Source organism: Sinocyclocheilus anshuiensis, unplaced genomic scaffold, assembly GCF_001515605.1.
Source record: "Sinocyclocheilus anshuiensis isolate Anshui unplaced genomic scaffold, SAMN03320099.WGS_v1.1 scaffold1081, whole genome shotgun sequence".
In the NCBI taxonomy this organism is placed as follows: domain Eukaryota; kingdom Metazoa; phylum Chordata; class Actinopteri; order Cypriniformes; family Cyprinidae; genus Sinocyclocheilus; species Sinocyclocheilus anshuiensis.
In genome coordinates, this window is record NW_015555831.1 from 366,701 (window position 1) to 381,452 (window position 14,752).

Sequence of the window (14,752 nt, forward strand, 5' to 3'; positions counted from 1 at the left end):
GTTAATCATGCTAGAAACATGCTAGTAACTTGCTAATCATGCTAGCGAAATGCTAGTTTCTTACTAGTCATGTTAGCAAACATGCTAATCACTTGCTAATCTTGCTAGCAACATGCTAGTAACATGTTAATCATGCTAGAAACATGCTAGCGACATGCTAGTAAATTGCTAATCATGCCAGAAATATGCTAGTAACAGGCTAATCATGCTTAAAAACATGCTAATCATGCTAGAAACGTTATCAACATCTATCTAAATTTTCTAATTTCAGGCTTTTACAACTGCTTTAAACTTTCAGTCTAGGCTTTCTCAAGCCAACCTAAAGTTTGTTAGCTACACGCTAGTAAATTGTTAATCATGCCAGCAATATGCTACTAAAAGGCTAATCATGCTAAAAACATGCTAATCATGCTAGAATCATGTTATCATCATCTATATGATCTATCTAAATGTTCAAACTTCAGGCTATTACAACTGCTTTAAACTTTCAGTCTAGGCTTCTCAAGCCAACCTAAAGTTTGTCTTGACGAACTTTTTTATCTAAAAATATTTTTGAGCTGAAAAAACAAAAACATGCAATAAAATTACTATAATTAAATTAAATCTAAATCATTATACTAAAATTAAAACTAATTACTATAATAAACTATTAAGAAAGTATTCCATATTCCATTTAAAATAAGAAGAAAAAAAGAAGAAAAAATATATTTCCATGAGTTTTCTTGGTCTGGAAATAGCAATTTAAAATTCCCTGTTATTCTGTGAATCGTTGTTTCAGTCAAGAATCATGCTAAAATGCTAAAAATCGTATGAAGGTCATTTTTAAACCAGGGTAAAAAAATTAAAACAAAAAAAAAATGTAACTGAAATAAAATCAAATATTTAAAAAACTTAAATATTTTTTCAGCAATTTTTTTCAACATTTCGCATTTTCATTTCATTTAACTTGAGTACTAAAATAACTAAACCTGAAATAAAAATTAATAAACTAAAACTAAAAATTATAAAAACTATATACATATGTACATATACATAATATACACATATTTAAGAAAACAAACAACACAATCAATTTACTTAAGCTTTAACTAAAATTTAAATTGAAACAGAAAATATTAAAATACAAACTAATTCTAAATATTAATAAACTATAATAAAATATTTTTAAGTCAAGCGCACTTAGGAAAGTATTCCATTTTTTTTTTTTTTCCATGAGATTTCTCAGTCTGGAAACATCACATTTAACTATATATATATAAATATTGAATGATATTTTACCAAATCATGATTAATTCGTTTTTTAACGTTTTAAATAGATTCTCGACCAAAACAAATGATTCATGATTCAAAAATCCATGTTCCAGGATTGATGCATATGCATCGGCATAGATACACCAAGAAAACAAGTGAATCATTACACGCCTAACGATGAGGCTTAGTTAAAAACAATATTAAGGGCATTGACACTTACAGAAGAGCACAATGCATTGAAGCACCTGAATCATGGCATGATGTGCTGCTGTTGTGCTCAGTATCTGTCTCCCACACAGAGGGCATCTGATGGATCCGCTTGTGTAACTCTCTGTATTTGGAAAGTGATTGCTGCTTTCAGAAGGGTTTTAACTTCTCAGATCCGTCTCCCACACTCTCTCTCTCTCTCTCTCTTTCCTTCCCTTCTGTTCCTCCCATTTCATCCTTTCCCTTCTTCCGCTTATAAAATCACTTTCTCTCACTCGCTCTATTTCCTGCCTTTTATCTACGCATTGAGTAATAATTATGTGTTGATGTATTTATTAGTTAGTTCGTTGATTGCTGTGATGAGTCTTTTGTTTTTAACTCAGTGTAAAGCTTTTAATGATACCAAATTTATCAGTAATTATGTATAAATTAAATTAATAAATATACTTTTGGTTTGCATCCATTAAATAAAATTCAAACGAACGAACGGACAAACGAATAAATAAATAAATAAATGTACTCAGTGGGACAAAAGAGAAAGTATGATCAATGTGACAAGAAAATGCAGGAAATATTTATTTATTTGATTGTTTTGAGTCTCTTTTTTAACTCTGTGTAAAGCTGTCTTTTAATGATACCAGATTTATCATTAATTATGTATAATTTATATATATTGCTTTTGGTTTGCATCCATCAAATAAAATTAAAAACAATAAATAAAACGTGTAATTATTACTCAATGCACTCAGTGGGACAAACGAGAAAGTATGATGAATATGATGAGAAAATAGAGGAATATTAATTTACTTATTTATTTAGTTATTTATTTGACTGACAGACAGATTGATTGATTTGAGTCTTTTGTTTGTAAAACTTGTTTTATTGATGCCAAACTTATCATTAATCATTTTTTGGTTTGCATTAATAAAATAAAATTTGAATGAATGAATGAATAATACTCAGTGAGACAAAAGAGAAAGTATGATGAAGGAAACATTTTATTGATTACTTGGTTGTTTTGAGTCTTGTTTTTAACTCAGTGTAAAGCGTTTTTTTAATGATACCAGACTTATCATGCGTTAATCAAATAAAATTCACATACATACATATGTACATACATATATACATGGAATTAATGATTTAAAGAACCTTTAATTTGTAGCATTTAATTCTCTGTATTACACTTTATGCATAATTGCTACACTCTAAAAAATGCTGGGTTGTTTTAACCCAACTTTGGGTCAAATATGGACTAACCCAACTGTTGGGTTAAAAATGTAATTGAAAAAAGTATGATGAAGGAAACATTTTATTGATTACTTGGTTGTTTTGAGTCTTGTTTTTAACTCAGTGTAAAGCGTTTTTTTAATGATACCAGACTTATCATGCGTTAATCAAATAAAATTCACATACATACATATGTACATACATATATACATGGAATTAATGATTTAAAGAACCTTTAATTTGTAGCATTTAATTCTCTGTATTACACTTTATGCATAATTGCTACACTCTAAAAAATGCTGGGTTGTTTTAACCCAACTTTGGGTCAAATATGGACTAACCCAACTGTTGGGTTAAATTTTTCAATTACATTTTTAACCCAAAAGTTGGGTTAGTCCATATTTGACCCAAAGTTGGGTTCAAACAACCCAGCATGTTTTAGAGTGTACATACATATAACAGTACAATAAATTTGAGGTTTAATTTCAAGCAAAATAACTATATTGTTATATACATTTACTATGATATTGTGGTCATACTGCCTGCTTCTACTCATTGATGGTTTCGTTCCTCCTCTCTGTCTAGTTTGTGTGTGATCAGGGGCCTGAAGAGAGGCCGTCGGTCAGTGATGTGACCATGAGATCCTCCTGCATGGAAAGTGCAGAAAGAAACTCCAGAGCTCTGAGCCTCCATAACTCCATCACTAAGAGTAAGTGTTTCTTAATGTTAACAGGATAATACAGAGTAAATGTATTATTTTTAAATGACTGATATAGTTAATGTTATAGGTTCAGACCACTGTTGCTACAGCAGGCCATTATCTGCAGTGGGTTATTAAATAATCCGTCATACAAGTACTTCCACAGTGACTGTGTGGCTTCAAAACATCTAAAGCTTTATTTTAGCTTCATTGGTAATATACAAGTGCAGTTTCCACAAGTACAGATGGGATATTTTGATATATTAAACTGTGAGAGGTTTAACTCTGTAATTAATTGAAAAACAGCAGGAGCTCTTTCATTTAATCTAAAGGCTGGAATGTGTACAAATCTGAACAGATTTTACAGATCATACACATGGTTACAGAGAAAAACTGGGCATCCTCCACGAATCAACTGAAGATCACACAACATTCAATTCTTTCCCAACCAGGGTTATTATAATTAACTAAAATTAAAAATATAAAAAAATATTCATTCATCTTTAACGGAAATAACTATATATATATATATATATATACACATATAAAATTATATTATTTCAGCCTGTTGCCAGTGCAAAATTTCTCATTTTCATGTAGTTTAACTTGTAATACTAAAAAAACGAAAACTAAAACTGAAGTAGGAATTAATAAAAACAGTAATACAAATGACAAAAACACAACAAATGACTAAAACTTTAAAACTGAACTTAAAAACAGAAAGTATAAACATAAAAACTAGTGGTTCAATGGATCGCAAAACTCACGGTTCTGATCATATTACGGTTTTTGAGTCACGCATTGGATCGTTTTTTGGATCAGCAAGAAAAAAAATATTTTAATGTAACTTTGCTTTCTATTTATTACTTAAAGCTAAGTACTTATTCAATCCACAGCAAAAACTACTATCCTAACTAAGAAAATTCAAACATGATTAAAGACAAGTAAACAGCCAATAAAAAATAAGAACAAATACACAAATTACAAGCATAGATAAACACAGAACAAAGTTACAATTAAAATAAGGTCCAACCATAGTTTTCAGGTACAGAAATGTAATAATTATGTGTAAAATAACAGTGCATTGTGTTCACTGTATAAATTAAATATAGATTCATCTTTGTCAAAGCTGTCTTTTGTTGTTTTATTAGCATTAATGACAGCAGCAGGTATTTATAGGCTGCTGTACCTTTAAGTCCTGATGTACGGGTCTGATATAATGATACACATCCGATTTCTTTGTCAGCTGTTATCGTTCACATAAGACATAACCGACTGCGTTTACCAGAATGATTGTCGATATGGGTATTTTGTCATAATGTTATGTGTATGTGTCTCTTCAAACGCAAGGAGATCCAGTTCAGTGTTCACACACCGTCTGAAATATGCCTCTCTCTCTGTGTGGCTGTGTGCACAGAAAACAGCGTGCGAGTACCGAATCGAGTTCTCTTTCAACTCTTTTTGTGCTGGAATGGTTTAAAATCTCTTGAGTGTGTAAACATGTACAAAATGATAAACTTTGACTCTATTATGGTTCAATTTTGCAACTAATTCGCGGATCACATGTATGCCAAACCGTGGGGCCTGGTCTGTACGGATCACGGATCAACTATGATCCGTTCAACCCCTAATAAAAACTAATTCAAAATCTAATTATTAATTATAAGTATTCATTTCTCAAACACGGTCAGTATGGCCTGTTTGTAACGGGAGTTGTATGTGAGTGGCGCTAGTCCGTTTCGATACATCATACACTACAGTATTCTAAAAACTATATTCTAAAATCAGAATATCAAAGAAAGAAAGAAGGGGTAAATAATGCTACAGCATTTATTACTGTGTAGTGTTATATTGGTTTGTTGATTACTGTAATTATTTATTTAAAAATTAATTGTCATTCTGGCTTGTTTTAACTAAAAACAAATGTAGAAAACATGCCTTGAATATTTTGCGTCCCTTTCAGGGAGAGAAAGATACATTTTAGATCATATTCTTCATCTGTTACTACTGGTGTTCCTCAAAGCTCCGTCTTAGGCCCTCTTTTATTTATTATCTACCTATTATCTCTTGGTCATATGTTTAAGAAATTTGGTATTAATTTCGACTGCCATGCGGATGACATCCAGCTCTATTTGTCCTCCAAGCCTCTACTCTTCTTTCTTCTTCCCTTTTGGACTGTTTAGATGAAATCAAAGCCTGGTTCTCGTGCAATTTTCTCAAGCTAAATACCGATAAAACTGAAGTTCTTCTTTTTGGCACTAAATCCAATTTGGCAAAATCCGACAGTTTCACTTAATATTGATAATTCCATATTTTCCCCATCTTCTCAGGTTAAGAGTCTGGGTGTCATCCTTTATATATATATATATATATATATAAGATGAAATATAGATAAATCATGATAAAAAAATATAGAAATATAGATATCATGATAGACTGTATTTAATCCTGCTTTCAGTCTCTTTTGTTTCTAAGCTTTTTTACAGTAAATGCTGCCTGCTTAAAAATAAGCTGACCAGCCTCCGCTTCATAAGCAAATTTAACAAGCTTTAAAAGATACGAATCAAGGCCTGAATGGCACTGACATTTTCAAATGAGTGTAAAGCTCAGACAGATGGGGCTAGGCTAGGGCTGGTTGGGATAAGGGTATTAAACGGCCTCAAATCAAGACACTGTTTCTGGGCCATCTGTTGTGTGCCTCTGCCCCTCGATTGTTGAGCAGTTACATCTTCCAGGCCCTTCTTTAAAATGCATATGGGTGTGCATGTGTAAATACTCAACAAACTCAGACTGTCAGTAAGGAACCACCTCTCACTTTGTGCAATTGGGGGCAGAGTTAGAAGTTATTGGCAAATGATTCAAACACCAAGCCTAACTGCAGTTAAAATTTGATTTTCACATATAAAGTTATTATCAGTTATATGTTGTATTTGCATGTGTGTGAAATTTTAGATCAGTTTTAATAATCTTTTGTCATGCTTTTATGAAGTGCACTTATTTTGATGTGTTGACTAACATACAAAAGCACATGTAAAGTACTTGATTATCATTTTTACATTAAAAGTGGATATATTTGAAATGTACTAAATTGCAACTTCATCAGTACAAATGTGTAATTACAAATGTATTTAAATGCAGGGCATACAAGTTTCGGTTACACTTTATTTTAAGGTGTCCTTGTTACAATGTAATTATACATATAAGTACTGAGTAATATTAATTAACTACATGTACTTACTACATGGTTAGGGTTGGGATTAGGGTTTGGTTTAGGGTTACTTGCATGTAATTATGCATAATTAATTGTTATTATAATAGTAAGTACATGTAACGTGTAACAAGGACACCTTAAAATAAAGTGTTACCCAAGATTCAATAGAGATGACATTAAGGTATTTTAGTTTATCATAAATGCTTGTCAGTACATTCAGCAGTACTTTAATCATATTTCAAAGACAATAGAAATAATTATGAAATTACATATAAAGATGTAAGATGTAAGTCCTACTTAGTGGGTTAGAAAGCTCTCTAAATTTCAGCTTATTGCATTAAATATAAATTTCAACTAAAATGCATTTGTATTTAACTGTAATTAACATGCAATTAGGTGTCAGAAAACATTACATTTCATTATTTTATACTGAATTATTTCCCTAATAAGGCATCATACATCCCACACCACGCCTTTCACTTGGACAAACATATGAACTGTAAATGTTATTCATTTTTAGAATCATTTTTAATGCTATATTCAGATTTAAGAACAGACTAAAGGCTTATTTATATTTCTGCGCCCGATTCATGCTGTAAGCTCTGCATAGTTGCAGTGGTTAAAGTGTATCCTGTGCCGTACGTCTCTCCAGTGTAACTCATGTTGCATCTACACAGACCACAACAGCTGTGATTGGTCCAATTTGTAACCAGAGACCCTCAGGATGCTAAAAAAAAATGCATTGGGGATGAATGTAATGGAGAACAGAGAAGGTCATAAACCATAAATTAATCTTGTTATCCAAAAATGTGTCATAGTTTATTCGTTTAAGCATAGAACAATAATTTCAGTCTTGACAGATGAAGAGAGAATTCCACTAAACTCCAAACAGTTGCAAATGTGACTGTCTGCACTAAAAAAAAGGAGTCGAAACAATTTTAACTAGCAATTAAGAAATTGCTAGTAAATTTCACAATTAATTACAAAGAAACGGCATGTAACACATGGTTTTAAACATGAATTATTGAAGTAGAAAGACTGAAATAGTATGTAGAATGTTCAAAAATCATCAGCTGCATCTCTGGGTCAGTGTTGGCTAAAAAATTCAAAATAGTTTCTTCATTGTGTTTTTGAGACCAAAAAACACTTCTTGTAGATGCCAACAGATAATACATGATAAATACTCTCCACAAAGACCTTTTACAATATATTTCTGTTGATTTCAGTTCTCTCAGAGACAGCAGATTCGTCTGAAGAAGAGTGGCAGTCGATTTCTGATCTGGCCAACGCCTGCCGGAACATTCTGGAAGCTTTGTCTCGAGAAGGTGAGACATTTGTGTTTGAACATGTGAAAGTGTGAGTTTAGTCTGTTCACTGAAGAATGCTGGTCTGGTTACTTTTCTGTGACAAGATGGAGTATTAATATTGTAATGTCCTGCTTGGTTTCAGACCGGAAGCCAGGAGATGAATCACAAGCATCCCCAGAAAACCAGTCAGGTCAGACAGAAACCAGGTTTAAAGACATCAAGGACAGGTGAGGCTGACTGTGCCATGAACTCTTCGACATTAGATTACACAGCGCTCAAAACATGAGGCAAGACGGTTAGCAAATGTTCCTTCACAACTCAAAGAGAACTTTAAATCTGACAGCTTTTATGAAACAGTACTGTAAATGTTACAGAACCCCTCAGAAGTTTGGGGACAGTAACATTTATTTATTTATTTATTGAAAGGAATTAACACTTTTAGCACCAAATCAGCATATTAGAATGATTTCTGAAGGATCATGTGACACTGAAGACTGGAGTAATGATGCTGGAAATTCCGTTTTGATCACAGCAATCAATTACATTTGACCATATATTCAAATAATTAAATTGTTACACTATTTCACAATATCGCAATTTCAAAATAAAAGTTCAAGTCCTCCCTTTGAGTTTGCGTGTTTTGATGTCCACATTCTTGTTCAAGAAATTACAGTGGCTGGAGCATTTCTATCATAAAGAAGTGGCCAAATATTAAAGATTAAGTAAACATTTGAATTAAAGGTTGTTTGGCCAGTAATAAACAAGGATTTGTTCACCAGTCCATTGGTGCCCCCTGGAGACATTTGTTATAATACATACTGTTCATAAGATGATAGTTATATTATGTATTTTAACAGTGTTGTTCTATAAAACCATATGGTTACTTGCTTTTGATACTTTATTTGAACAAAATTGTATTGCCTCATTGTTATTATATGTGTATTTTATGTCATTTTAAAGGCTTGGGTCTTTGCTGAGGTCTATTACCACAAAAAATATCCGATTACTCGATTAATTGTCAAAATAATCGACCGATTACTCGATTACCAAAACAATCATTTGTGACAGCCCTACAAAATATTAAGCAAAAATACTATGATAATAATCAGAAATGTTTCTCGAGCAACACATCAGCATATTAGAATGACTTCGGAAGGATCATGTGACACTTAAGACTGGAGTAATGATGCTGAAAATACAGCTTTGATCACAGAAATAAATTACATTTTACGATATATTCAGATAGAAAACAGCTTTTTTAAATTGCAATAATATTTCACGATTTTACTGTTTTTACTGTATTTTTGATCACCAAATGCAGCCTTGGTGAGCAGAAGAGACTTCTTTCAAAAACATTAAAACATCTGAATTAATCCAAACACTTGACTGGACATCATTTTGTTTTGTTTTTCTTTGTTTGGTGTTCTTCTTTCTCTCCCTGCCTTCGCAGTGACTCGCCTGGTCACCTTGAGGAGAAAGTGTCCCAGTTAGAGGCCATGCTGAAGCGACTGCAGGATGACCTCCAAAAGGTACTTTGTCCTCTGTGGGTTTGTCACATCACAGCTCTCTCTGTCGCAGCACACTGTAACCCCTTCAAATATCTCCCATTCAATACATCCACCCATCCTTGTCTGTATATCTGCCCTGTCCAGTCCTTGCCCTCTTCGCTACTTCAAAGAGCCACTGCTACTTCACAGAGCCAATCACACAGAGGGACTGTAGAGGTAGGGCGGGACAAGCAAAAGAAACCTGTCTTGTCATTGAGCAGGGTGAACAGAGGAGATGAGAAGATTGCTGGAGGGACAATGGGCAGCCATGCTCACTCTCAACACTAACCCACCAATGGCAGTTAAGGCAAGTAGAGCATGAGATTTTTACTCAGATTTTAATCAGTAACTAAAAATAAAAACATGCTTGACATTTCTCACTTGATTAACAACAAAATGATGAAAAAGTATAGCTCAAAGAAATAGTTCACCCGAAAATAAGCATTTGCTGAAAAGTTACTAAATCAAGATTAGGATGAGTTTATTTCTTCATCAGATTTGGAGAAATGTAGGATTATGGACTCGTATTATAGCTGGAAGCGATGGTTTGAAGTTAAAAACATCGTAATGATGGATTTTAATCAATTCAATCAATTTTAACTGATGGACAGGAGTGGTGTGGATTACTTGTGGATTATTGTGACGTTTTTATCAGCGGTTATTCTGACGGCACCCATTCACTGCAGAGCATCCATTGCTGAGACAGTGATGCAATGCTACATTTCTCCAAATCTGATGAAGAAACAAACTCATCTACATCTTGGATGGCCCGAGGGTGAGTAAATGTTCAGCAAATTTTCATTTTAAAGTGAACTATTCCTTGAAGGATGTGAAGGAGGTGATGTTAGTTAGTTAATGCATTAACTAACATTAACTAATGGGACCTCATTGTAAAGTGTTACAACATATTTTTATGTGACACTCTTCATTAACAGGGATTTGTTCATTTAGATTAAAGACTCAACCTTCAGTTTCTTGGTTTGGAAAAGCCCAGTTTTAAAATACAATGTTAAGTTAGAATATGTTGTACTAATAATACTAATAATAATAACACTTTATTTTAGTGTCCTTGTTACACATTACATGTACTTGCTGTAGTAATCACAGTAAATTATGTATAATTACATGCAACTAACCTCAAATCAAGCACTAATCCTAACTCTACACATCTTGTTAATTAATATTGCTCAGTACTTAAATATATAATTACGCCATAACAAAGACACCTTAAAACAAAGTGTGACCTAATAATTTATTAGGGAATGGAAAACATAATCTTATCAGCCCTTAAGGGTAAAATGTTTTTTTTTCTCTCTCGCTATTTCCTACTATTTAACAGCAACACAAAATGGGCAAAATGGAATCTAATAAAAATCTAATTATTTAAACTAGAGCATTATCTATTCATTATTTTATATGGATTATTAGTATTACTATTAATGGATCTGAAACAAGACAGCATTTTTGGCACTTTAATTTTGCCATAAATTTTGCCATAAAGCCTAACTTGTGTTGAACCTGGGAACATTCCTTTAAATGATGAATTACCTCGACACAAAGAACATTTCACACACTTCTCAAAAGAATTTTCCTGCTTATGGGAGCTAAATTTCTTTTGAGTGTTTTAGTTTTGTTGTTATTGCTCGTTTTCTACAATGGATGTTAAGAAATGGAGAGATTTGAGGTTAATTGTAATTGGCTGGTCAGCACACAGAGTAGGCGTGTCATAGTTCACACACACACACACACACACACACACATTATAGAATTACTGCAGACCATTAACATCGACCTACAACTGTATGACTGATATTATCTGTATTATAGATTTAAGGTCTCCGAGTCAGGATGAATATTATAGCTGATCCAGGTTCTCAGTTCTCCTTTGTTTGATCCCATTATCCACATAAGGTCAGGAAGGGAAAGCGAGGGTGAGCATGGTTGACTGCATAATGTCCCACAGTTTTCCAGCACACTCATCTAGGTAAATCATAGCTTACTGAAAACTTCGGTCACCTTGAGAGAAAAGTGTGGCCTTATGAACATTATTATACATGCACAGATAACAGTCTACTGTGAATTGCTACCATGTTTAGAGGCATCATTGCTCTTTCAGTGTTTTGGGGCATTAATATCATTCAGGATGCATGCACGTTATGAAAAATGCATGTATTTGTCTTTTCAAGAATGTCCAGAGCTTAATTAATGAATGCTTCATATGACTGATGCAGCATGTCTGATGCCACTTTGGGCTTTTTTTTTTTTTTTTTGCTGAAATCAAGAACTAATTTGCATGCAGGTCCTGATTTACTGAGATAATAAAAGCTACTAATTTGCTTGTTCGATCTAAAATATACAGAAATTCATTCAAAATGTCTACTGTGGAAAATAAGTACACCCCTCCGTTTTGTAGCTGGTCTTGCATTCATTTGGGAGAAATAACCTGTTGACATTTGTATAATTGTCTGTCAGTCCTTCATGCATAATTCATTTATGCACATTTTTTTTATGATTACTTTTATTATTAAGAATGCATTAATTGATCAAAAGTGGCAAAGACATTTAGATTGTTTTAGGGTTTATGAACAAACCAGAGCATTGTAATAAGGTTCATATAAAGTGTGGCTGTCCTGTTTAGTGATTTTCTACTAATTTTCGGTTATTATTTGTTGGATTTGATTGTAGTTTAAGGCACTTAATAAATGTAGGGGTGTACTAACTTTTTCCACACAATAAATGGAAATTTAAGCTGTCCAATTCATTAATAAATATACATTCCAATTGAAATGTGTTAAATTATTTTGCTTTTTAATGTATTGCCATTGGTGAAGTGCCAATCAAATAAATAAAAAAGTTTGGGGTCAGTAAGAATTTTATATACAGTATATATATATATATATATATATATATATATATTTTTTTATAATGCATTAAATTAATCAGAAGTGAAGACATTCAAGTAAATGCTTTTGCACTTTCTATTTCTAAAAACAGTATCATGGTTTTCTTCGAAAATATTAAGCAGCAAAAACTGTTTTCAACATTGATAATAATCAGAAATGTTTCTTGATCAGCATAAATCAGCATATTAGAATGATTTCTGAAGGATCATGTGACACTGAAGACTGGAGTAATGATGCTGAAAGTACAGCTATAAATTGCATTTTACTATATTAACATGGAAAACAGTTATTTTAAATTGTAACAATATTTCACAATTTTACTATTTTTACTGTATATTTGATCAAATAAATGCAGCTTTGGTGAACAGAAGAGACTTCATAGACGGCACTGTGTATACATGCAAACCTCTAGTAAATCAGGGCCTCAATGTAAGAATCAGTTTTTTGTTCATCTAAGGATCTAAGGATCAATGTTTGCATTGCATGTAATAGTGTGGCGTATTTTGTTGTATGTGCAAATCAAGCAAGCCATCTTTTCCCCAGCTTCCGCCATTGTCTTCATCTGTGTGTCATTCCATCGACATATTCAGGCATAGCAACCCCTCATGTGGCGTGGATGTGTCCTGCCAATACAGAGTGAGAACGCTCGACCCTGAAAGTCATTATGTTTGCATGCCTCCCACAGGAGAAAGAGGACAAGGCAATGCTGCAAGCAGAGGTGCAAAATCTCAGGCAGAACAACCAGCGGTTGCAGGAGGAGTCCCAGAGCACCGTGGCACGGCTCATTAAAGTCACCGAACTGCTCTGCAACGTCAACAAACCATGTTAGCATCGATGGCCAAACCATGGCAGCGAGAAAGATCAGAAGACGCATGAAAAGGCCAATGAAAATGTTAGCAAATCCCTAAAAATGTCCCTTAAGTGACAAGAACATTGACAAGCCTTACTAGAAAAGTGCACGCAAACAAACTGGTCGGCTTAAGTACGTTCTTACTCAAATGAATCTTACTATTATTAACATCTCTGTTGCACCCTAAAAGGTTTTCAGGGCTAGATTTAAGTAGTCCCATCACTGTGACAGCGTGTTAACAACGATAGCCTGTGGTGCAAGATCCGATCTGGTAGGAAACTCTTAATCATTGGCTAATGTTGTTCAAAAACATCGGAATGTCCAAAAGTCATCATTTGCAACCCTCAGACTCGACTTTAGAAAACATTTAGTGACAATAAATGTTCAAAATCATATTATCTTTAAGTATTTTTCATCCGATTCCTACATAGTGAACCGGATGCTCACAAGCAAACGATCGTGTCCAGATACCGAGCAATACATTCTAATTAGATACCTTATTTGTGTTGAAATAGGTGGCTTCAGTGTATATACTAGAGGAAAATTATTAACATGTCAGTGTAATTGTAACCCTCTATTAAACATCACAGTATCAGAAATAGGCAGAGCCCGTTCAAACCTTTTTCTCTGCTGGCAGTGGGTTAAAGGCTTCTTGCTCATCTCTAGAGTGACAACACCAAGAGCGAAAATCATCAAATGTGTGCATTTTGGTAAACTTGTTTTTGTTTGTGACTACCCTTGTGAAAAAGAAGTGCGCTTGATTGTATTGAATGTGCACTTGTAGTGTACTTCAAATCTTAAAAGTACATTTAAAAAAACTTTACTTAATGAAATTAAAAGGTACTGTAAGTGTACTCAGAGAGACACTTTCATGACGATATTTCTTAATACACTTAAGTACACTTTTAAAAAGTTATAAGAATGTCAATTTAAAAGTTTTCATTTAAAGTGCATTTTAAATCAGTTAAAATAATTGTTGTCGTACTTTAAAGAAGTACACTTATTTTGATGTGTTTATTAATATACTAAAGCACATGCAAAGCACTTGATTATAATTTTAACCATAGTGTGTTATTTAATATTACATTTAAAGTTAATACATTTTAAATGTACTAAATTACAAATGTGCAATTAAAAAATATGTTTCATTAGAAATTACATTATATTTTAGTTTATCATAAATGCTTGTCAGTACATTCAGCAGTACTTTAACCATATTTCAAAGACAATAGAATCATTAAGTTAGAAATCCTATTTAAGTAGGTTAAAAAGGCACTCTAAAGTGCTTTTTGCTTTTTTTAATCAATTAATTGCAATTGCATTAATTTTAATATAAATTTAAACTATAACAATTATGAACTTTTCATTGAATTGCAATTAATAATTTAATTAACATGCAGTTAAGTGTCTGAAAACAATACACACATAAGTTTGTTTTTAAGTGTATAATTTCTGTAATAATACTTTTTAATATATATATATGTATATATATATATATATATATATATATACATACAGGTGCATATCAATAAATTAGAATGTCGTGGAA

At 32.7% G+C, this 14,752-nt stretch overlaps 1 protein-coding gene across 1 annotated transcript in view; it reads left to right on the forward strand.

Annotated features, from left to right (window-relative positions):
- Nucleotides 1-13,117, forward strand: part of LOC107675412 (signal-induced proliferation-associated protein 1-like) — a 41,512-nt gene extending 28,395 nt beyond the window's left edge. Inside the window, 6 exon segments of the mRNA XM_016469731.1 lie at nucleotides 3,271-3,394; nucleotides 7,823-7,921; nucleotides 8,046-8,130; nucleotides 9,354-9,432; nucleotides 9,556-9,757; nucleotides 13,039-13,117. Of these exon segments, the coding sequence (XP_016325217.1) occupies nucleotides 3,271-3,394; nucleotides 7,823-7,921; nucleotides 8,046-8,130; nucleotides 9,354-9,432; nucleotides 9,556-9,738 (570 nt within the window). The 3' untranslated portion in view covers nucleotides 9,739-9,757; nucleotides 13,039-13,117.
- Nucleotides 13,118-14,752: the final 1,635 nt, after the last annotated feature.